The sequence below is a fragment of the Prunus mume genome, linkage group LG3, assembly GCF_029339155.1.
Source record: "Prunus mume cultivar Tortuosa linkage group LG3, ASM2933915v1, whole genome shotgun sequence".
NCBI classification, from domain to species: domain Eukaryota; kingdom Viridiplantae; phylum Streptophyta; class Magnoliopsida; order Rosales; family Rosaceae; genus Prunus; species Prunus mume.
In genome coordinates this window covers 2,511,560-2,536,347 of record NC_142700.1, presented here as the reverse complement: position 1 = coordinate 2,536,347, position 24,788 = coordinate 2,511,560, and the positions used below count along the sequence as shown (strand labels likewise).

The window sequence follows — 24,788 nt, the reverse complement described above, 5'->3', positions numbered from 1 at the left end:
TGATCCATGGATGATGGATATTGGGCAACCACTTCAAATTGTACAAAGCACCAACTGGCAACAAACTGATTTACACTTTTTTTTTTCAATATTATTGATCTTTTATTTACTTTTAGTATTTTTCAAATGAAATAACAATAATAAGCTAGTTATTTTAGGAGCTGTTGATTTAATCAATAATTAATTGAATTTGATCCATCAATCATAGAGGTTTTTACCCTCGTACCAATGCTAAATGTACCTTCTTCTCCGAGTTGAAAGAAATACCAAGTTCGAAATTCTCCGTCCCATTAATTAAAGGAAAAAAAAACCTAGATGTGTTGTGTCTGTGCCAGCATAAGTTCATTGCACGGCATAGATACAGCAGGTGTGTTGTGCTAAACTGCTTAGAATTTATTGTTATCAATCAAACTTAAAACATTAGCTAAATGTGTTGAAAAATTTCCACTCCATCAAATATAAGTAGTGAAAAGGGTATTACATTGTCTCAATTTACATCACTAAACAGTTCCACCTCAGGTAACAATCCAGAATTGACACATTATAATATTGCCAATTCCCACAGAGATGGGCACTGAAAGAAAACTGGCAATTGGACTACAGTAACTACCGTCAATGGTTAGTGTGTGCCGTGACTCTGAGCATAGCCTAAAGCTGCTGTCGAAGCCATATTTCTTTCTACTTCCGCTATATAAACATCAATAGAGTCACAAATCTCCAGACCCAAATAAGCTCTTTCAATGGTATTGGAAGGAATCTGTCATCAACCACACAAAAAAAGTGGAGTTACAAGGCGGCATTGCCTTCCAAAAACTTGCGAGGATGGCTTATAAGCATTTGGTGTTGGGGAGGGGGAACTGTTACAAGTTACAACAATGGCAGAAAACCCCAAGAATGTTAGGACTTTATTGCCCGGAAGCACCTCCCCATTCTTTCACAAGAATCTTAAATGAAGCTGCAAGCTCAATCTCGTCCACATGGCTTCTTCAGCCCACATGTTGTAAGAGTTTAGGGCCATTTGGCACTTCTGAATCTCCATGGTCCTAACCATTCTCTATAATATGTACTGCAGGCATGTCACATCAGTAGTTATACCAAATTGGGATGAAATGGTGGTATGACTTTCAGGGAACTGGTGGAGCATTTTTTGGATATCTAGCAGAAGAGGGCATTCGTTGCAAAACTTGTGGAAACTCCTGCTTCATACGTTTACTGGACATCCCTTGCAAAGACCTTTTTTTTCATTACCAGAAACACCAAAAATTAGAAGGGGAGGGAGAATGCACAATATACATAAAAAGAAGATATTGACTAGCAGCTAACAAAATTTACAAGAAGACAAGGAAAGCAAGAGAGTTTTGGAATAAACTAAACAGACGATTCATTTTCAAATTATCCTCAAACCCTAGATTTAAGTTGTTGGTGGGAGCTATAAAAGCGTTTATCTAAGTTGCAAGAGCTCTCATGCCATGTGAACGTGAAGCAACAGAAATCAACCAAAAAAAAAAAACAGAGTCAAGAGATGAACTAAAATCCCACCAAATAATTGGATATGTTTCCAAGAATCCAACCAAGAAGGGAAAGAAATGAGAAATTCCTTCACCTTGTTGCTGGGCTTGTAAAATACCCCAGGACTGGACACACAGCATGAGCTGCGTCACAAAAGAATGAACTAATATGCTCTTCCAAAATGAGGTCTCTTGGTGCTCAAAGGACCACTTGTAGAGGGAGTAAAGTAAACTGGTACTGAACCATCAGGTTCCACAAACACAGTGATAGCAAGGTTCTATGGCTGGTTGATCCAATCATAGTTCAAAGTTCATTATGAATTTGACGAAAATAACTAAATACTTGCAGCTAATGAATTCACACACCTTGGAGAACCCTGACGTTTCTGAGCATATAGCGTTGATGTTAGACTTCCGAGTGCCTTTTCAGCAGCCTGAGGAAAAGAATATTTAGGTGCTCAGATAAATATTTTCAAAACAATTAAGGCCCCAAGAAGGGTAATCAATTGGAGCACAAGATATATTACCTGCATCTTAGCCTCATCCCATGTCAATCCAATTCCCTTCCCCAAAACCTCTCCATCTATTTCAACCTGAAACATGAGACCAAATGAGAATTTTATAGAAAGAAAAAAGAAGCATGCCTCAAGGATACTAAAAGATTATCCTTAAAATCATGCAGCTTTGAATTCCCAAACAACTGCCAGCATCAACACTTCTAAAAAGCACAACCAACACGATTAATACTTTCTCACTGCAGACATCCCTTGGAAGTTGAGGGCCCAAAAACAATTCTCAGAGCTCACAAGTTTTTTTTGCTTGAACTCTAAAACAACTTTCAAACCCTCAGTTCTCATTTTCTCCCTTTGCACCAAAACCCAAAGACCTGATCAGTATTCATGATGATGATTCATTCATACCAAACTCAACTAAACCACCTTTTAATTTCTGTTACTGATCAACCAAGTGAAGAGGGAAGTATTATTCTTGATCCAGTACATGAGAAATAAAAGGAAAAAAGAAAAAAAGCAATCCCAATACCAATGGAATCTGCTTTGCAATTCACATTATATATAAAAATTGTATTCTGAAGTTCTTAAATTAGTTTCATTTCCGTAGTTTCTTTCAACATTTAACAAAGTTTAACCAGGAATTCCGAGAAGGGTCATAATATTCCGCACTTCCAGACAATGAAATATAGAAACTTGAAGACACAAGTGAGCTCAAATACAAACCTGTACATGAACTTCATCTTTCTCGACTGAATTAGTTGAAGGTGGAGGTCGTGGTTGGAAAACTACACCAAGGCCCTCCATCATACACTGAAGTAGTACAAAATCATGAACCGTCAATAATCTTAACATCATTCAGCCACTGCAAATAGCAATGTAATTTTTTGGGGGAAGAGAGAGAGAGAGAGAGAGACTAGAGCCGACTATCAAGTTTTGAGTCTTACAAGTTCTTTGAGTGTAGACACTGAACTCATTGACTTTTTAGAGCCTTCCAGCCTAGGATCTAGTGGCCTAGAAGGCTCCGATGAAGTTGAAGATGACAGGGACTCCTCTTTGGGAAATGGCTGGATACCAAAAGAATTCAAATTACCCGCAAAACCATTGCTGTTAACATTAGGAAACTTGTTCATATCCCCATGAACGGACACAGAATCAGGCTTGACACGGGAAAGGTATATATCTGCAAAAACATTGTCAACGATGGTCATACACATTGTCCGCTAAGAAGAGATTAAAGATAGGAGCTTTTCTAATCATAAGCTGCAGCAACTACAACCCCAAACAGGCACGATAAGAACTACCGAGAATGGCAGATCACCCTAGCTAGTGGCAATAAATACAACAATAAGAAATCTTACTGGCTAAATTTTTCAGAGAACCCTCAGCAGCCTGGTAATGAGCTTCCCTTCTCGTTTTACCACTTCCTTCACCAATTTTCTCTCCAGCAAACCAAGCCTACAGAAGGAAAAATGGGCTAAGCTCATTCACATTTGACATCTCTCTCCACAAAGAAATAGGCAACATTTCAATTGTATTGTATTTCTATGAAATAAGGATCTTATATATTTACTACTTCTGGTTTATAAAATTAATAAATCACCAAAGCTTAGTGAGTAACATGTACTATAAAAGTAAAAGCATTAACTATGAGAACAATATTTTATTGAGAGTTCCATTTTATATCATCTCTCCAGTATGATTATTTTAATAAGAAAAGAATGAGACTCCCTCTTCATTTCGAGACCAAGTTATCAATTTGTGGACGAAGTCCCAAAGATACTAGAAATTTTCCTCATCTCTACAATTTTCTTATAGGTCTTCAGAAAAATAAATGTTGAAATGTACATAGATTGTCTCAAACTCACAGGAATTGTTTCATATATCAAAAGACACGTTAAATTATTTAACTAGCCGCTCACACATGAGCTCTCCTCAACAGAACATTAAATTGTGGTTAGATAAGTTCAAAACATGATATCCCTCAGACTAAAGTCGAATTACGAGGTAGCAAGTCAAAGAATTGAAAGTACCTCAACATAAAACTGCAGTTCCGTACTAGCAACCAAAGCTGGCCTAAACTCCACCTGTAAGTTCCCATTTAGAAATGGGAGGAAGGGGAAAAAGAAATAAGATGGAGCACAAAGGTTTGATATATGCAAATATGCTAGACTAACTTTTCTTTTGCAAGATAAACAGCGCAAAATACCTTGGCTCCACACTTCATTGCAATTTCCTGTAAAACTCCAGCAGGAGTTTCTGCATTTGATATAGCTCGTCCAGATTCAAAGTCAACATCTCTGTTGCTGGAAGAGGATCGACTTAAGGGAATCTCCTCACCTTCAAAAATTCACATCCCCTTTATATAACACCACTCGCATGATAAAATACAATAATTGCATATAAACAAAAAGACTGCAAACGAAATTTACACAAGTTAAGAAAGACAAGAACCAATAAATCTCCATTTAGATAAAAATACAAATTGAAGAGATGATGACACAATTGGATATTAAAACTCGATTAATCAACTTCCAAAAAAAAAAAAAAAAACAATCACCTCCATGGTATGGTTTCATATTACACTGCTGATGGTAAAAGTAGTTTTTTAAAATGTATGCATTGAAAACAGCATCATCAATGAATTTGTACTAGAATAATATAAAAAAAACCATGGGAGTCATCTTAATATTCAATTGTGCATGTCATTAGCTCACCTGACAATGAATGATAACCAGACAATGCATGGTTGAATCTCAACCGATCATCTCTATGAAATGCCTGGAAAACAATAATCTTTTAGCACTGATAATATTCACCAATTACTAGCAACATCAACCACTCAACATAAAAGTTTAGGATTAAAGTCAGAGAAACAAAGTAACAATTACCTCTTTTGGCAATCTCTGGTTTTCTTGAAGAATTCTATCAGATGGAATCGAATTCTCAACCTTAGGGAAAAAAGACGAGTGATGAGGTCGATGCTTCTCAATCTGCACTGGTTCTGGATCTAAAGGAAGATCTTTGGGTACCATCCGCCTCAGTTGCCGTGGGCTCATCTCTTCCTCCACTGGAAACCAGCCTGGACGCGATTGCGCTCGTGGAACAGAGGCTTGCATTGGAGGTCTTACAGGAAATGGAGGCTCACTTGGTGGTTGATCTCTTGTATCTTGGCCATGCTGCAAAATCAGCAGCCTCCGCCTTGTATCAGGGTCTAATTCCGATTCAGGTACCTCACCCTCCTCTCTAGCGGGAGAACTTTGCAAGCTTGGTTCTGTAGAGCCAACATGACCCAAAGGTTTAACCAGTGAAGCTGCCTGAGGGAACTGTATACTAGGAAAAGACATCACTGATGGCTGAGTTGTTGGCAGTGAAAGTGTGCTAGAAGAAGGAGCCACTGTGTACTGAAGAGAAGCAAGTCTTGGATCTATGCTAGTGACTACTGAAGATACCATTGAAGCAGCTGAGGTGGCTTCCTACAAACAAGAAACAGGTTATACAGATGCAAATACATTTAGCCAAAGTGGAAAATTCCCATGTCAAGCCAAAGGGTACATCTCTTAATGTTTCCAGATTCCAGATAAAACAATATATGTGTACATGTATCAATATTGAATATGTAACTACCTTCATTCTTCTTTCAACCTCAACATCTGTTATGCCATCAAAAGGAAGAGGGTCCCTGTTTCCATTCAAAGCAGAAGAATCATCCTGAAGAGCCAAAAACTATTAGTGTAATTATCATTTTTTTTAAAAAAAGGTAAGCATGGTGTGATGGTTGAGTTTTCCGGAAGAATTCCAGTTTTAAAAAAATCGCAACTGACCTCTGAAACTAGATAATTGCTCACATCAGGAGAAGGGACATCTTTAATATCGTCTTCATAGAAAACTTCAGGAATCTTTTGTAGAAGACTGTCATCAAATTCTCTGTCATCACATCCAAAGGTGGTGTCATGCTAACAGAAAAACATTATTTCACTCATAAAACAATGAATGGCTTCATATAAAAACAGTCTAGGGGTTTTATTTTCTTACCTAAAAAACCCACCTCTGACATTGCAGGCAACGTTTCTTGCAACACACAGGACAGGAACGGCATTATTTGCCTATAGCATAAGGATTTCCAATCAGTTAAAGACAAAGAAAAAAAAAATTTAAGCAAATGTGTATCATTAACAATAGAGCAGTTTTAACAAAGTTAATAGCCATATGCAATAATGCAAAGACCTTTACCTCAGCTTGAGGAGCATAGTATGGCGCAAATGCAGGAACAACATGCACCCGAGGTTGATCTCTGTCATCCCACACTTTCAAGCGATCATCAATTACCAATGCCATCTTAGGATGGCATAAGCTTTCTTGGAAGACATTGAACAACGACTTCCTTGAACCTATTATAATAAATTAAATAAGTTAATTAAACAGAGAAACGTACGTACTTTTCTCTCCAATTGCAAGACAAGTTTATAAATGAATTATTACACTTACCAGACTTGACACACACAATGCGATCCAATAATTTGTTCGAGTTTATCAGATTTGAATCAGGATCCAGAAGCCTCCACATTTCTAAAGCATAATCCCTTTCAGCCATTGTGCAAACATAAACCTCAAAGCGCTTGCGCCCTCTTGCAGTCAAGTAACTCCGAAGATCCTCCCATGCAGGTCTCAACCTCACGAGAACACTTGTATCACGAATCTAAGACAGAAACTCTACGTTACTTATGACACCTTATAATGATGAAGCAGAAACAAAGTACGGCAAAAGAATAGATACTTTGACAAAACAACAAAAGGTATTCCCACATCATACAGACAAACCGATCAAGATGATGTTATAATGACAAAATGACCAGATGAGGATAAATAAATTACGAAGATAATCAACTGCTACACTCCTTTCATAATTTAAGAGATGAGGCAAGAGGAAAAAAGGCAGCTCAAATACCTGTGGATTAATGCGAGTCAGTATAATGTTCTTCTCGAGTAACCGTATAAGTGGCCGAATAATAGGTTGATGATTATCAGACAAGGCTGGAACAGCCTCAGATTGAGTTTTGATCACCCTCCCGTTTTCAACAACTTGATCATTTTCAGCATATTGCTTCAATATAAACTTGTCATCTTGATATCGCTTGATCTCTGCAAGCATGCCAGAAATGCGTTGTGAGTCTACCTCACTGCTTATCTTCCTCTGTAGGGCCTCAATTCGATCCTCAAACGAGCGCATTGTATTTGCAACAATGAGTGTTTCATCAAGATCAAACACAATGCCAAGACATCTAAGGTTCAGCATGACAAGGCAAGAATTGTAGAGTCCTGGTGCAACACTGAATCCCCAGAAACATGGATACCTTTTATCACTATTCCTGGAGTGCATGGCAACCAAATGGAGCTCCTCCCCTCCTAGCGGCATTACTGCAGTCTGTGGATAAGCATGATGAAAATCATTCTCAAGGTTTGCACAAACTACCATTCACAAGAATGAAACTTGAGGAGGAAAGGATAAATTTTACTGATGTGCAGAGCAATATGACAAATATCATTGGCACAAAACAAAATTGACATTCTAAAACACCAAAACGATTACAAACCAATTAACATCAATGCAAAAAAGTTTAAATGATCAACAGAACAAGAGAGCAATTGCATGCTTCCATTTCATAAACGCTCTAAACTGCATTCCAACAGATAACAGAACTGAAAACTTGTCCTGCAGAATTCTGGAGTTCTTTCTCAAAACATCCACCTGCAGCAAATCAACATTATCCATTCTTGTAAAAGATAATTCACGCAAACATCATCTCTCCATGGAAGAGAACCCAGCAACCACATGTACAGTAAGATCAATAAGAAATTGTCACCCCAAAAAAAAAACCTATGGTATATTCTTAGCATCAAAGAGTTCTGTCATAGTACATAACTCAGTAGGTTGAGGAATAAAGTTCAACTTCAGTTCTATGAAATAAGTCCACAACTTCAGTTCAAAACAGTTTCAACAACATGCAGAACCAGTTAAACTTCAGACAGCTCATGTAATTTGGGGCAAAATTGACAGGGTTCAAAGAAAGTTTCAAAATTTACAGTAAATTACACAAATGGGTCCCCTGTGAAATTGTTCAGAGTTCTGTAATAACATTATGAAGGAAGGGGGATAGGGTTCATTCTAATCTGAATATTTTCTTAGAAAGAAGGTTCAATTTGGATCTGGGTTTCCATTACTTTTCTTATATCTTCTTCTTCTTTTTTTCATTCTTGAGTTTTCATTTTCTTCTGGGAGCAGTTTAATTCAATGTTGTTGTGCTATACCTTGTTCTCCATGACACACGAGGAGTGCAAAAGAAAGAGCGGCGTGTCTTGAGACTGCGAGGTCTTTGACTCCATTTTGAAGCAAACACCATGAGAGCTTATGGTATGAAGAACTGCCACTGGTGGACATCTCTCACTTGATTGCGAAAAATAGCTTATTCTGATTTCCTTCAACTCATCAACCAAATTCTTGTTCTTGTTCTTGTTCTCGTTCTCTTCTGGGTATATTTCTACCTCCCCAAGTAACTCTTCACCTTTATACACCACCGACTTATACATTTTCCCTCACCGGCCGAAAACCATCCAAAAAACCCTGAAAGTTTTATCCTCTCCTTCGATTTCTCATCAAAGTTCCATTCAATAAACACATCATCGATTTCTTTGATTTTCTTTCAAATCAACGTCGTCGTCAAAAACAAACTTAATATAATCCCATTTTTGCTTTTAAATCACTGATCCTCGGAGAAAAAAAAATCAAATAAAAAAATTTAGGGGTTATTTTCAAGTAGAAGATCTTAGATCCGTGATTGATGATCCAGCCTTTACAAATAGAAATCGGCGTTTTTATCTGAATTGTGGCGGTAAAGCTAGGGTTTGGTGATATTGATGATGATGATGAAAAACAAGGAGTCGTCAAGAAGAGAAACCCTAGATCCAGATAGCGAAAGGTCAAAATAGCACTGCAATTCATAAGTCAGATAATTGTATTTATAAAAACTTAAATATAAAATAAACGACACCCGACTCTTGGGCCAATTTCCTAATTTATATTTTTCTCATGCTATTAATAGAAATTTCAAAAATATCTTATTTTTCTAGATCTTCTATTATTACACAAATATTAAGTTAATGTGACGTGTATAAAAAAGCAGGGGCTTAGGTGAATTGTAAGTTCATAAATCTGGGAAAATTTGTGAATTTGGAAAGTTTTGGGTGATGGGGTTGACGGGTTAGATTTTGGGGTTGTAGTACGTGGCAGACGGTGGTTGGCTGACAGTACATATGGCTCTGGTTTTTCATGGCGATAGATGGCTGTGGTTTTAGATTCTCAATCTTTGACTGCCCCCGCCCGCACGGAGATTTACACTTTTGCCATTTTTACTATATACAATTGTAGTGTACGCGTAGTGTGGAAGCGTTACAAATTTGGTAAAAACTATTTTTGACGAAACCTCGTCCACCAAAATAAATTGCGATATTGAATGTATTAATTTATTACGGTTCAAGGAAGAGTAATGCTACACTTACTTTTAAAATTGTGCATTGAATGTTTTTTCTATTATTATTATTAAGAATAATGCTACTCTTATCACATTTATATATCACATCCATATATCATCTTATGTGGCAGTTGAGGTGGACATCCACATCAATTAAAATTATTTATTTATTTATTTTCTTTTATGATTTATTCAAGTATTTATTTTTCTAATTTTCTTAATTAAAATGATTTAATTGATATGACATATAATATAAACATGGAGTAATGCTACACTTACCACATTTTTATCCCACATTTCTATACTACATGATGTGGCATATCCATATTATATGTCACATCAATTAAATCAATGAAGTGTATTTTAATTAAGGCAATTAGAAAAATAAATACTTGAATAAATCATAAAATAAAAGAAAATATCAAATAATTTTAATTGATGTGGCTGTCCACCTCAGCTGCCACATAAGATGGTATAAAGATGTGGTATACAAATGTGGTAAGAGTAGCATTATTTATAAACATGTCACATCATGTAGTATAGAAATGTTGGATAAATATGTGGTGAGTATGTCATTACTCTATTATTAAATTATACTTTTTAAATCAACATAAAAAGAAAAGTAATGTTACACTTACCACATTTTTATCTCACATTTCTATATCACATGATGTGGCATGTCCATATAATATGTCACATCAATTAAATCAATGAAGTGTATTTTAATAAAGAAAGTTTAATTAACATTTTTTTAGCATTAATAAATCATAAAATAAAATAAAATATTGAATAATTTTAATTAATATGGTTGTCCATCTCATCTGCTACATAATATGGTATAAGAATGTGTTATACAAATGTGGTAAGAGTAGTTGTTTCTTTCTTTATTATTATCTCGAATGATCAGTTTCTCCTCATAATTATCTATGCGTATCTAATTGACTCTAAAGACGAATGAATTGCAGTGCAGCGAAGGAAATGTATGCAGAATTTGAGTTTGTACCGAGAAAACAAGTATGCATAATAGTGTTTGAAATCAATGCGATCACGAACTTATCATGGTCCACCTAACCTTCAACCCAACCCCACCTTCTACAATATAAACAAAAAATTCGATGGCAAAAATAAAATAAAATATTGTACTGGTTAGTTCATTTTGTTGATGCTATGTTAAATTATTTTATAGATAATTAAACTGCAAATGCAAAACGTATATTTTTAAATTATCCTGGGATTTCCCTCAATGCAATTGGTTCTACACGTACCAGCCAACCACTAAATTGTTATTTATTTAATAAAAATAATAAATATGACTTTGAACTTATTGGTTAAATAAGCTGGTCAACCTTACCCACCCTAGCAATTATCAACCTGTTGAACTTATTTTTATTTCGTAAAAAATGAAGAAAAACAAAATTAAACGATATGGACTGGGCCATATATCTTTCTGCAGCTAGCCCAATCGAAAAGCGCTTCAATTGGTAACCGAAGCAACAAATGGATTGGATCATGGAAAGCTAGGACTAGGAGCCTCTATGAGTTTATGTTTAGTCCATTGAAGAAGAACAAATAAAACAAGTATTTAATTCTTAGCACTAGTGATATAAATAAATCATATACTATTTAATTTTTATAAATAAACTCAAAAAAGGACAGCTGGCCCATTGAATTTAATTTTTATTATTAAATTACTTAGATGTCATGTTGGGTGTTTGGGGGTTTTTTTTAATGAGGTTTTGGGGGTTGGCTTGTTTTAAAAAATTGATGACATTTTTGTAATTTATAGGAAGTTTGAAGTCTCTTTGCTATGTCGTAAATAGACTTTTGGCATGTTTCTAAAGTTCATTTCATGTAGTTTTTTTTTAATAATAATTTGGATCCCTATATTGGGCATAATAGTGAAAACTCACAAAATAAAATTCTTACAAAAGTTTTTATCAACTCAATTAAAAAAAAACTTGGATTTAAGGGATTAATCAAGTTTTGGGTCTTAAGCTTTGTAATTTTGAGCCCAATAGTTGTTCTAATTCACAACAAAAAATTAAAGAAAAAATTAAAATTATTGATTCTCTTACTGCATTTTTTCTTCCCAAACACCACAACTCCTTCCCCCAAATTTACTTGCCATTTGAAAAAAAAAGGCTCATACATATATATATATATATGTGTGTGTGTGTGTGTGTGCTGGTTTATAAAAAGAAATGGCAGTTTTGTATCAGGGCCGATCCTGAGATTTTGAGGGTCCTGTACGAAACTTAAATGAAAGCCCTCAATCTAATATGAAAATATTTATAAAAAAATTTGCCATGACTTAACACCATAAAATAATTTTTTTAATAACTAAAATTCATCATCTATTAGCATGCAATAGCAATCATAAATAACATTCATAAAAGTTTTAATGTTTGAATTTGAGAAAATAGAAGAGGAAGAAGACATTTTTTTGGTTTCGTTTTGAGTTGGTGAAAACATACACTCCAATTTTATTTTATTTTTATTAAAGAAAGCTTGTATATGTTGCTTTCCTCTTCTTTGATGTATTTCCTTCTTTTTCTTTTTCTTTTCTTTTTTTTATTCTGTTGTTAACAATAAAAAAAGAAAAAGGAGTGCAAATGTAAAAATACAACTACTAAATGACGCAATATGGACTTGAATCCAACTTACCTACTAAAATCAAGGGGATGAATTCCAACAAAACCAAATACACATTTGTGTTATGTTCCTGCACGCTTATATACATATGTAATACCTATAATATTAATATACATAATATACAAGTAAAAAAAAATTTGCCCCTTGTATAGTGGCACCACTTGCACACCCTCAGGCCCGCCCTTGTTTTGTATGTAAGATAATGCGAATCCATATTGTCAAATGCTAGGATGGAGCCATATATCCCCTAGCTAGAAAATTGTATTGTGATTGACTACAGTAAGTAGCATCACCACCAACAACAAAAACATGGTAACCAAATCCCCATCAATTACTAAAACCGCATTTAGGCACAGGCCATCAGTAAGATAGGTCGCATAAATTATGAGATGATGTGAAAAATATTGTCCTTTTTTTTCTAAAAAGAAATTGTTCATTAAAATTAAACAAAAGAATCAACTTAATATGTTAGGTCATCTCTAGTTATATGCTAAATATAGTCGATGGCTATAAAGTTATCCCTCCAAAATATTAATTTTTTAAAGAACATGGCTAAATTTTTCAATTTCCAACTATGCTTGACTATATTTTAGAGCCCTCTATATTTTAGTATTGTGAGAAAAACTATGGTACAACACTCATACCTATTCTTACATAAATTCTCACAACATCTTCATCATTTTACATATTATCCTTCCCTCAATTTCATCTTTTTACATAATTTCTCACAATCTCTTCATTCTTTTGCAAACTTTCCTTCATCTTTTTCCATTTAAATTAATTTTAAAGTTATTTTTAGAACAAGAAAAAATCTAATCATAAATCTATAGGGCTAATTATATGTTGACCCGTGGATGTCAAAAATCCTATCTCAAAATAAATTTCTCTTCCAAAATTAATTTTTAGAGGGTTAAATGTTACCCTTCCCACCCGGAGATGGCTTAAGTGAGTAGTAGAATTAGGGGAGACATTTTAGACCGAAAAATCGCAAAAACCAACCGACAATTTACTACAATGGAACCGCAATCGTGAGAAACCGAACCGCATTTGCGGTATGAAGAACCGAACCTCATTTGCAGTTACGGTTGCGGTATTTGATTTTCAAAACTTATGGTTACCGCAAACCGCGACTATATTTATAAAAAAAAAAAAAGGATTTTGTAGATAGCATTGGTGCTCAAACAATACAACAGAGTCCTTCAAATCCACTCACCACCACTAACACTTGAGTTTGTAATATTGGTGCATTGCAATTTCCTTTTAGTTTGTAACTTTAATTAACTTTGAATTTGATTTTTCCTTTGGGTTGTAACTTTAATTCATTTTGCATTGCATTTTCCTTTTGGTTTGTAACTTTAAAGGATTTGGAATTTGAATGCTTGAGAAGTTGAGGTTGTGAATGCTTGAGAAGTTTAACTTTAATTGGAATGTTTGAAATTGTAACTTTAATTTTCTTTAGGTTGTGAATGCTTGAGAAGTTGAGGAGGTTGTGAATTTATATATGCTTGAGAAGTTGAGATTGTGAATTTATTTATTTAGGTTGTGAATTTATATTTTTTGGTTAAAGTATGCTTGAACTCAAAATGCTTCAAAAGAAGCATCAAAATTAGGCCTAAAATGTGGAAGATTGGATTTTTATGACACAAGGGTTTGGGGGTCGGTTTGCGGTTTCAAAAATCACCATATCGCAAATAGTCGATCGATTTGAGGTTTGGATAAAAATTTGCAGTTACCGAACCGCAACCACTCCTAAGTAGAATGACCTGTTTAGTAAATGGATGATGTCGTATTACTTGTTTAATAAATTATAAAGGACTAGAAACAATTGTCGTTTATGTTTAAACCTTAAAAAGACTCAAGTAAGCCACCTGTGGTTGGTGCTTTCGCCGGTTTATAGTTAACCCCTCGAGGCGATCTACCCACGAGCAGCAGGATCCGAATTCGAAATGACCCAAACTTCCAAAAAAGACACAAATACCCTCGAATAGATACAAGCAAGAAAAGGGTGATTGGGCAAAAGAAGAAAAGGGCACAGAATTTCACAAACTACGGCAGCCCAAAGCCTTTCAAAACCAAATCAAATCGAAGCCACCAAAACCTTTCAGTCTCAAACCCAAAAAACCTTTCTCTATCTCTCTCATCAATTTGTCTTAAGACCTCCTTCTCCTTCTTCTTGAGCTGAGAGTTTCAGAGACCTGGCCATAGCTCTAGCTCCAGCTCAAATCTTTCGTTTTCCAATTCCGTCCTTCAATTTCAAATCTTTTTGATTCCCCGAAAGCCCTTTTCTTTTTTCGTCCAAACATGCTCATCCCTAACTGATACAGCAGAAGCAGCCGAAACGCCGCCGTATAAACGAAGATGATCGTGAGAACGTACGGTCGTCGCAAGGGAGGCATTCCTAGAACTTATTCCGACTCAACGTTAAACGACGCCGTTCACGACGACGAAGACACCAACGACCCCTTCGGATTTTCTCTGTCTCAACCTCAAGAAAGCTCCCAAGACCACCTCTACAGCAGTCTCAATTTCTCATCTCAAGACTCTTCTTCCCAGTGGGCCCACTTTGATTCGGACCCCTACGTCCCCGAGGACTCTTTGAAGCGCTCCTCTTTCGACGGTCCGGTAAACGGCGCCGTTAGGAGGTCCAAGAAAGCCAAGACTCGAAAGGAGGTGGTCAAGAACTCCAGGCCGCCGTCAATTCTCGCGACGTCGACTTTGATGGAGGCACAGGAATTTGGGGAGATGATGGAGCATGTGGACGAGGTCAATTTCGCTTTGGATGGGCTTAGGAAGGGTCAGCCAGTTCGGATCAGAAGGGCTAGCTTGTTGTCCTTGTTGTCTATCTGTGGCACGGCTCAGCAGAGACGGCTTCTCAGGACGCAGGGGTAGGTTAGGTTGATTTAACTACTTTTGGATGGGTTCTTGGATTAAAAAAATTCGATTTTGGAAATGGGGTTATGTCAAATGTCAAGAATTTCTTGATGGGTAATGGTAATGTTAGTTTCAGTCGTTCTTGATGGATATTTGATTTTTGGATACGTGGGGTGTGCGAATTTGAAGTAGTTCTTGATAGGCATGTGACTTGCAGATATGTGTCTGTGTATTTTAAGTCCATCTTGATTGGGTTTTGAGTTTAAAATGAGGTTTTGGAGATGTGCGGTTAGAGATGCGTAGAATTTATTTGAAATTTGCTTACCGAGTGTGTGGATGACTTGCTGTGTTGAATGTATCTAGGGTCACATGATAATGTATTAGAAAATTATATTTGATTGCTAATTTTTATCATCTCAAAGTATCAGGTGTTTTGGCATATCATTTAGGGACTGTTTACTCCAATAATCTAGAAACTATGTAGTGAGTGCCTACTAGAAATTGTCGTTCACAAGTTTTTGCAAAGTCCTTCTCTATCCAAATTGCTGTTTCATTTTTGGGGAATACATTGATCTGAAGTGCCTTGTTTTCAGGATGGCAAAAACAATAATTGAGGCTATATTGGGTCTCAGCTTTGATGATTCACCCAGCAATCTGGCTGCCACAACTATTTTCTATGTTTTGACAAGCGATGTAAGTCACTTAGTTTCTTGACAAGTGATGATTCTAATATGATCTTTTGAGTTCTTTTGGCTTGTTTTATGGTGCATCCTGGCACGACTCGTGTCTGCTGTGATGCTTCAAAAGTATATTTGCATCAATGAAGTTCCTTTTTCTCTTAATAATGATCCTAAAGGTTTTGTCACCTCTTACTATTGCAGGGTCAGGATGATCACCTTCTGGAATCACTGAGCTCTATGAATTTTTTGATTAGGTTTTGCAAACCAATTGTCTCAAACACTACCGAAGATAAAGCACCTAAAATTGGACGGAAGCTTCTAGCATTGCGTATGGGTGCTGACATCTCGCAATGTACAACGAAAAGATTAGACTCCAGCTCTGCTGCTATCTTTTCCAAAGTTCAAGAAATTCTTGTAGGTTGCAAGGAATTGAAACCAAGTTGTGCGGATGATGGTGAAATGGGAAAGCCAGAGTTATGCCCAAAATGGATAGCTTTGCTGACTATGGAGAAAGCTTGCTTATCCACTATTTCTCTTGAAGGTCTGGGTCTGTGTTGAAGCTGATGGTTTTCTGATTATGATACACATTGTTACATTTTATTAAGTCTGGATGTCAAGCATTAGTTAGATTGTTTGTGAACGAGAAATCTAGGCATGAGATTGATGCTTCCTATTGGTTGTAAAGAGCAAAGTAATTTATAAGTAAGAACTTCAAATTCTGTGATGTTTCTTGGTTAAGTTCTTGTCAAACTTTTAGCTGGAGTTTTGGATAGTGCAAATCATTAAATAAACTGCTTTTCAATTTTGTTCACTATCCACTGTGCAGTCTAGTATATGCAATTTAGAGGGTACAGTTGCAACATTCTGATATTCCCGATGACTATGCGTTAAATTTTCAAATTGTTCTTTCTTAACCCTTTGGGATATGTCGGTAATTATCATGTGTTTCTTTATCTTTACATTTGCACTATTTTTGCTTTCCCATTTTATTTGTCCCTGATTGGTTCATTTCTTAATTGGACTGTGCTTTCAGAAACCTCTGGTACAGTAAGGAAGTCTGGGAGCAACTTTAAGGAAAAATTACGAGAGCTTGGAGGTCTTGATGCTGTCTTTGAGGTTTCCGTGAGTTGCCATTCCGATATGGAGGTGTGAGCCTGTATGTTTGTTTGATCTCATTGTCTGTTTCATTATATTGGAAAAAATACCAAGGGGCCATAATACTTCAAAAAGTTCTGAGAGATACTTACTAGTCCTGCTTCAATAATAATTTATATGAGAAGTTGTGGTTCTCTATGTAAATCATAAATTTCTGTGAAGAAATAATGCATGTAATGGGAAAGAACGGCAATAACACCATGCAGCCTTACTCCATCCAGTTTAATAGAGATGCAAGTTTCTAGTGTTCTTTCACGTATATATTTCTTTAGTTTATTGATGAACTATGACACCAGATTAGTATCTTTACAGTAATAATGAACAGTATCTATTTGCCCTCCGTTAGCATCAGCTTATTTGTTGTTCATCATCGTTCCTGATTTTCTTGAGTAGTTATGTATGCTAATGACATTACTGTTCATTCACTGCTTTATCAATTCAATATCTACTTTTGAAGTTTTGTTTTTTCTTTCCTTATTACATGTGCATCATGCGTTTTGAGTTGTGATAAGTTGGTAACCAAACAAAGTAGTCATTAAATAATTGTTTCCCCTGTATCCTCTCTTGGTTTTCCATTCAAACCCTGGGGTTTATGGTACTCAATTGTTAGTTGAGAAAATGTATATTTTTTAAGTGCATGTAATTAACGTGCAGGGTTGGTTAAAAGATAGCTCGCCTTCTGTATGGGAAAAGGAAATCAACATGGTGCGGAGCCTGGTTCTGCTTTTGAAATGTTTGAAGATTATGGAAAACGCCACGTTCCTGAGTAAAGAGAATCAGGTATGTTTAGATGTGATTTAGGGTCAGTGGGTCACACACACACTCTCTCTCTCTCTCTCTCTCTCTCTCTCTCTCATATAAAATGAATTATTTTTTTGTCTCTTTAGTTTGTAAAATTCACACTGCATACAAACTCAAACTGATACTGCATTATGATGTTGGGTTATTATTATTAATAACTATTGAAAGTGGAAATAAAATCTTCGCATCCATGCTTTCTTAACAGAGCCATTTGCTAGGAATGAAACGACACTTGGATCCTGCAGGAAATCCCATGTCTTTTACAGAACTTGTTATAAGTGCCATCAATATTCTATCAGGTAACTTATAATCTCTGGAGTTACTGATGATTCTTACTCTTTATGGCTTTCTAATAATTAATGCATTGTTTCCTAGGTCTTTATCTACATAAAAATTTCTCTTCTGCCTCCAATGATGAAAAGTCTTTAAATCTTTCTAATGGGAGTAAAAATGCTTCTGAAAAGAGCTCCGATGTATGTCAGAGCAGCCAATTTTTGCCCACTGCTCGCTCTGTATATTCTATATCCAGTTCGGAAACTACCAGCACCTCCATGACTGATACTTATTCAGTGAAGACGGGACTCAATTCTTCCAGATATGGTTCATCCAGTGGTACATCAAGGCATTTAAATGGTGGAACCTGTACATTTAGCTGTGCTTCTAGGAAGGATGCTGGTCTCAGTCAGAGATCCTATATTTCTGAAGACTCCAAAATTGATTTTTCTGAGAGTCAAGATCCTTTTGCATTTAGCTATGATGATTCCAGGAAACGTTCTGGTCTCAGTCAAAGATCGTATGTTTCTGAAGACTCCAAAATTGATCTTTCACAGGAGAGTCAAGATCCTTTTGCATTTGATGAAGATGATTTTAAACCTTCCAAGTGGGACCTATTATCTGGCAAGAAAAAGATATCTCTATCGCAACAGAATGAGGCAGCATACAGAGAACTTGATAACACTTTGCAGCTGATTATGAGCCAAGAAGCATCAAGTAATGGAGAAAACCATCAGGCGCATGAGACATCCTATTCAGGGGCTGTTGGTAGAGAAGGTTCCGGTCTTCTAGCGGACTGCCTTCTTACTGCTGTCAAGGTAATTCCACAATCCGATATTTTAAACCTCTTTAGGGGTGAGGTTCTGGGCAGCTTATGGGCATTGGTTTTTATGCTGATTTTAGAGATTATTGTCATTCCTCTATAAAGTTGGATTTGTTAGCAGCTGTGAAGTGAGACTAGATATTTCGAATTTTGAGTCTTTTCTGACTTACCATTATTTGAGTGGTCTTTTATTGTATTTTCTCTTTTCTCTTCAGATTGTGAATTCCTTATCCACTCTTTGTAATTAGTTTTCCTACTATAATAAAATTCTGTTTCTCAAAAAAACAATTGCTAGATGCTTTGTGTTGGATGATATGTAGGTGTAGGGTCCCTTTCTCTGAACCTTAAGATATATCTTTGGTTACTGTTTACTGTTCGCATGATTTAATTTTAGCTCTCAACAATGACTTATTCAATTATTCTCAGTGTAACTTTTATGTTTATTAATACTCATCAGGTGTTTGAATAATAGAAGAATGCTGTTTCCATTAATTGCAACCCCATCTAGATTCTTCTTACAGGTGAAGCCGTTGAACTTTATAAACTCATAAATGTCTTTCTTGGCAGGTTCTGATGAACTTGGCAAATGATAATCCTGTTGGCTGCCAGCAAATTGCTGCCAATGGAGGACTGGAGACCTTGTCTTCTTTGATTGCCAACCACTTCCCTTTGTTCAGCTCATTATCATCTCCCTCCAGTGAGAGAAGTGAGAATACTTCAAGCGTTGAACTTGGCCATCAGAATAATAGACATCTTACTGATCAAGAGCTAGACTTTCTTGTTGCTATTTTGGGCCTGCTTGTGAACTTGGTTGAGAAAGATGGTCAAAACAGGTAACTTGGAGTTCTCCATTTTTGTCCAGCTGTTTATGCATTTCGTTCTTCAAGCTTTTGTTATTGGAATAATACATTGTTACCCTTGTACTCTATTCCCCCTTAACAACCAACCTTCCTTTACATTTTGGAGAGTGAGCATTTTAATTGTTTTCCCTGTCTGTTCATATCAACATAGAGAACTCATTACCATGGTTGGTCCAATGAAATGGAGTCCTTGGGAGGGTAGAAAATATATTGTAGGGAAGAAAACACCAAACTCTGTTATATTTTGTCATCTTCAACATTTCCCCTGTATTCCAAGCCAGTCCTAATTTTATCATTGGGCCACTTGTATCTCAATAACTTAAGACAATGAAAGATGCTATATAATTATAGACACCCTAGTACCTGTGCTGCAGATTAAACAGTCTTAGTTTCTTGTATTTTTTTTATATATTCATACTGGCACATTTTATTACTGTCACACTTTTAATTTATAATGGTGTTCCATCCAGATCACGGCTTGCAGCAGCTAGTGTTCATGTACCTAGTTCAGAAGGGTTTGGAGAGGAGAGCCGCAAGGATCTAATTCTGCTTATCTGCTCTATTTTCCTTGCCAACCAAGGTGCAGGCGAGGGAGGTGCAGAAGAAATGATTTTGCCAGTGGGTGACACGTTCTTATTTTCTATAAAAATTTCCGCTTAGTTGTCTTAGTTGTGATTTCTTGAAAACACAAGGGCCTGTCTTCCAAAACAAAAATGAGAAATTGAATTTTTCCTTTCCAAGGTCAGAGAGTGGAGCATTTGTATTCTTAGAATCAGCCCATACTAGATAGTTTCTACTTTCCAAAAATATAAACCATTTTGCAAAATGTAATGAACAGGCTCTCAGTTTTTTTTACATATTTTTGTTATTTCTATGTTTTGGGTGTCTTGTCTACTTTCAATGTTCTGGGGTGTTCTGCTAGTTTAGCGTTTACTAGACATCTGATCATAGTCTTCCAATTCTGGTTTTGTTGTTTTTGTACAGAACGACGAGGCAGCTGTATTACAAGGGGAACAAGAAGCGGAGAAAATGATAGTGGAAGCTTATTCTGCCCTTCTTCTAGCTTTCCTTTCAACTGAAAGGTTGGTTTGTTTTCTCTCTTTCTGTGTATCAAGCTTCTTTGACATATCCTCAACGCAAAATTTCTTTGATGTCCTCAGTAAGAGCATACGTGATGCGATTGCTGACTGTCTCCCAGATCGCAGCCTGGCTATCCTAGTACCCGTGTTGGACAGATTTGTGGTATGTGTTTTAACTTCTAAATCTTTAACTTCTGTTCTTTTTCAGTAACGAAAATACCCTATTTTTTATTTTTTTTTAAACCCTAAAATATAAAAAATTGTCCGGAGGGTCTTTCTATTTGTTCACCTCATCACGGGGCCACCTGTTGGACTTTGGCCAAAAACAGCAATGGCCTATAGTCTGCCCAACTGCATGGTCTTCCTTCAAGGAGTCTTTATCAAATTACCCTGTTTTTCTGGTCAACTGATCTCAGCATCTTCTGCACTGTATTGCGGCATGCTGTTGGGAACCAAATCTGTAGTTGGTGCTATAAAGTGCTTCCAACAAACTCGAAATAATTTATTGATAATCATTCCGGGAGATGAAAATGCATAACGTGTGGTCTATGTAACATGGAAAAGTTTGATAATGGTGCACATAGTTTGTTCACTAATGGCAACTTTGATTTCCTCTTCAGGCATTCCATTTGACGTTAAACATGATATCTCCAGAGACTCATAAAGCTGTGAGCGAAGTAATTGAGTCATGTAGGATACGATGAGAGGAGCTTCCTTTCAGAGATGGAAATCCTGTACAGATTTGGCTTTCCTTCCAGATAAATTGTTTACCCAACGGCATGACACTCATAAAGTTGCGATTTCAGCTGCATGCACACTGTATTGAATCGATCTGACTGCAGGCTTGTTTGCTTGTATTTTTTCTTCTTTTTAGTCCCGCCTTTATGCTATTATTCTTTTGAATCTTTTTAGTTTTTCACCATACTGGAGCAGGCAAGAGAGATACTTGTATACGAAATATGATAGCTTAATGAAAATGTCTTACTTTCGTCGGTAGTCCATGTGTGTGATTAGCAATTTTTGTAACTCTTCTACTCTTTTTTAAATGTCAGCAATTCTTCCACGGTTTCTTTCATGGTTTCTGATCAATGTGGTGTGGACGCTACATTTTTATTGCCATCTTCAGAACCTCCTCCACAGCATTAGCATATCATGAGCTAAATATTTTTCCACAAGCAACTAACTAGAGGGTCTTAAACTCAAACAATGATCAATTAGAATCAGAAAATATGGAATAATGCGTATGACATGGTGGCAATAGCATTGCCGTTTTCACCCTACTAATTTACAAAAACATTAGGGCAGGCCATTATTGTCATTTGTGCTTCCAGGTCTTAAGAATATAGGATGCTACACCATTATCAATTCTGAAGTCTAAACCAAAAAATTGAGTTTGACCAAGAGAAAAATAGGTTTGACAAATGAGTCTATTTTAGCGTGACATATTGTACAAATATCCATATATAGCCTATTTATAGAGAAAAATTTCAAACTAGCCACTTGTCATTTTCTAATTTGTTTTTATTAAATTTTTAACTAAACAATGGTTTAAAGCTTAAATCGAATCAAGAATTTTATAATGAGGGCCTTATATATGACCCTTAGGTGAGGCCCTATCTTTTAACTGTTGGATCAAATTGGTTAGCCTAATCTAATAGTTACAAAATAGGAATGACTCTAAATTGAATAGAACCGATTGGACCATAGAACTAATTATTTTATGGGAGTTTCACTAAAACACCCAAAATGGAGGTTGAAATTATAAAAAAACCCAACACCCAAAACACTTTATAAACACACCCAAAACCCATCATTACACACACTCAAAACCCATTTATAAACACACTCAAAAAGTTGACTTTGGGGTTTATTTTGGGTGTGTTTCTATGTTTAAATAGTACTTGGATTTTTTTATAAATACATGTCTAGGATTGGGTTTATTTATAAATTTGTATTATTTTATTTGGTTAGATTTTCGATTTTTATAGTGGGGGGAACCATATCGAGCCATTTCGCACCATGCCCATGCCTAATTGAAACCACTACAACAAATGTGGACTTAAGTCCAATTCATTATACATTGCTGGGCTTTGGTTCCTCAGAATTAAAGAACAGCCCAAATGAAGGATCCAACAAAATCTAGCTGAAACAAGTTTAAAAAGGACCCCAATTGAAGGCCCACTTAGACCTGTAAGATTAGGGCCTGGCGTTAGTATATACCTGCACTGACTCTCCTGCCGACGTGTAAGATTAAATTTTGAAAAATGGGCCTCGGCGCTAGGCGGCCGCCTAGGCGCTAGGCGGGCCCTTCTTAAAAAAATAAAAAATAAAAAATTTCCCTCCGTATCGTTGGAAACTTAAACTTGTCCGACTCCCACCGAACTAGTCGTTGGTTTGTCGACGGCATCAAACAGTCGAACGACGTTGTTTTGATGCGTCTTCTAACCCAAACCCAAAATGAATTCGTCGTCGTCATCAATCACAGATAAAAGTCACAACTTTCTTTCCCTTTCCGGCTTTCCTTCCCTTCTTCTGGATGCATCATACCCATCGAATTATGAATTTTTTGAAGTACGAAAGCGTAAGATCCGAAGGGGAAATTCGTTTTATTCTTTAGTTTTTTATATAAAGCTTTTGGCTTGGATTTGATTTGATTGATTCGGTGAAGTAAAGCAAAAAGATATTGGAGAAGATCGGGTTGCCGGCAAAGCCATCATTGAGAGGGAATACGTGGGTGGTTGACGCCTCACACTGTCAGGAATGTACTTCTCAGTTCACCTTCATCAATCGCCAGGTTCATTTTTCCTCCTTCCCTCCATCTCCGATCCAATATCTATGAGTTCTTGACTAGTTCTTTTGTTTCTTCATTACCCATGCCTCAAAATCTCTGCTTTTTAAATTTTATATGCCAACTCAACCGTGATTTCAATACTGCGCTTCGTGGCTTTGCATTTTGAACCTTGTGGAAACCGTAGATTGTTTATTTTGTACAGGTCCATGCTTATTTAGTTTAAGAATTTATTGGGGATTTATAGTTTGTGTTGTGCTAAGAAATAGGTTCTAATTATATAAAGGGTTTGTTATCCAACTTGAGCTTATTTGCAGGTTATTCGAGGATTGAATGTGATATTTTTTCTAGTCTCTGGGTCTTTTTCTGATTCTTGATTATATGCAATGTGGAATTTCAGCATCATTGCCGAAGGTGTGGGGGCTTGTTTTGCAACAGCTGCACCCAGCAAAGAATGTTTTTTTACAGGGCCAAGGTGATTCGCCTGTGCATTTGTGAGCCTTGTAAAAAGCTAGAAGAAGCAGCACGCTTTGAGAGACATGGGCACAAGACTAGAGCTGGGAGAGGTACCATCTTGATTCCTTCTAAGGTTGTTAGTTCATTTGTTGTTGCGTTGAACATTTGTCGGTTCTGTCACCAGTTTTGCTAGTTTTGTGCTTCTGCCACATGCTTTTTTGCATTTGCATCATTTTAATGGCAGACAGAAAAAGATTGAATTACTCTACCCCTTGATGGTACCTTATGTATCAAACCTCTGACTTTCTGTGCAGGCAGTTTGAAGTTGACATCAAAGCCTGAGGATGAAGTTCTGAACCAAAGTGAGAGAAGTGAGAATACTTGAAGCATTGAACTTGACCATCAGATCAGAGTAATAGACATCTTACTGATCAAACACCCTTGATTGATATAGAGGAAGCATGAGGTTAACATATCAAAATTTTATACACCCATGAGAGGAGCTTTGGAAATGGAAATCCTGTACAGATTCGGCTTTCCTTTCAGATTGATTGTTGTTTAGCCAACGCCATGACACTCATAAAGTTGCGATTTCAGCTGCAGACTATCGAACTGACTGTAGGCTTGTTTGCTTGTATTTGTTCTTCTTTTTGGTCCCTCCTTTATGCTATTGTTCTTTTGTATCTTTCTAGTTTTTCACCATACTAGAGCAGGGAAGATTCATACTTGTATACGAATATGATAGCTTAATGAAAATGTCTTACTTCCCGTCCATAGTCCATGTGATTAGCATTTTCTTAGAAG

General features: G+C 36.4%; 2 protein-coding genes and 1 long non-coding RNA gene across 4 annotated transcripts; 2 read left to right on the top strand and 1 right to left on the bottom strand.

The window, feature by feature from the left end:
* Window positions 1-431: 431 nt before the first annotated feature.
* Window positions 432-9,077, bottom strand: CPL1 (C-terminal domain phosphatase-like 1). Of its 2 annotated transcripts, none has more exons than XR_016125167.1 (17): window positions 8,327-9,068; window positions 6,966-7,442; window positions 6,506-6,716; window positions 6,251-6,408; window positions 6,053-6,123; window positions 5,842-5,944; window positions 5,645-5,728; window positions 4,909-5,493; window positions 4,735-4,798; window positions 4,227-4,357; window positions 4,051-4,104; window positions 3,379-3,475; window positions 2,965-3,200; window positions 2,744-2,830; window positions 2,036-2,101; window positions 1,604-1,942; window positions 432-1,233 (listed from the first exon to the last, which is right to left on the bottom strand). XR_016125167.1 is itself a non-coding variant. In XM_008226823.3 (17 exons), exons 1-17 carry the CDS (start codon window positions 8,603-8,605, stop codon window positions 1,125-1,127), a joined length of 2,880 nt encoding a protein of 959 aa, XP_008225045.2. In that variant the 5' UTR covers window positions 8,606-9,077; the 3' UTR covers window positions 432-1,124. The 2 variants fall into 2 exon arrangements, 1 of the variants encoding a protein (XP_008225045.2); XM_008226823.3 differs by having other exon boundaries at window positions 1,875-1,942; window positions 8,327-9,077.
* Window positions 9,078-14,225: 5,148 nt separating this feature from the next.
* On the top strand, window positions 14,226-21,736 carry LOC103324729 (wings apart-like protein 2). The gene is made up of 12 exons (XM_008226822.2): window positions 14,226-15,083; window positions 15,663-15,762; window positions 15,951-16,290; window positions 16,783-16,895; window positions 17,559-17,684; window positions 17,911-18,004; window positions 18,081-18,796; window positions 19,369-19,634; window positions 20,132-20,279; window positions 20,646-20,743; window positions 20,822-20,903; window positions 21,361-21,736. Exons 1-12 carry the CDS (start codon window positions 14,557-14,559, stop codon window positions 21,442-21,444), a joined length of 2,694 nt encoding a protein of 897 aa, XP_008225044.2. The 5' UTR covers window positions 14,226-14,556; the 3' UTR covers window positions 21,445-21,736.
* A 1,436-nt stretch (window positions 21,737-23,172) lies between these two features.
* LOC148918408 (uncharacterized) lies at window positions 23,173-24,758 on the top strand. The gene is made up of 3 exons (XR_016125572.1): window positions 23,173-23,534; window positions 23,929-24,094; window positions 24,299-24,758. It is a non-coding gene; the product is annotated as an uncharacterized LOC148918408 (long non-coding RNA).
* The last annotated feature ends 30 nt before the right edge of the window (window positions 24,759-24,788 follow it).

Bases quoted from the DNA above. Each gene is read 5' to 3' on its own strand.
- CPL1 (XM_008226823.3), bottom strand. From the start codon at position 8,605: ATGTATAAGTCGGTGGTGTATAAAGGTGAAGAGTTACTTGGGGAGGTA. The intron at 5,729-5,841 runs GTCAGTTGCGAT...TTGGCTCTTCAG, and splicing joins GCAATTATCTAGTTTCAGAG to GATGATTCTTCTGCTTTGAA. The intron at 3,476-4,050 runs GTACTTTCAATT...TTCCTTCTGTAG, and splicing joins AACTGCAGTTTTATGTTGAG to GCTTGGTTTGCTGGAGAGAA.
- LOC103324729 (XM_008226822.2), top strand. From the start codon at position 14,557: ATGATCGTGAGAACGTACGGTCGTCGCAAGGGAGGCATTCCTAGAACT. The intron at 15,084-15,662 runs GTAGGTTAGGTT...CCTTGTTTTCAG, and splicing joins CGGCTTCTCAGGACGCAGGG to GATGGCAAAAACAATAATTG. The intron at 19,635-20,131 runs GTAACTTGGAGT...TGTTCCATCCAG, and splicing joins GAGAAAGATGGTCAAAACAG to ATCACGGCTTGCAGCAGCTA.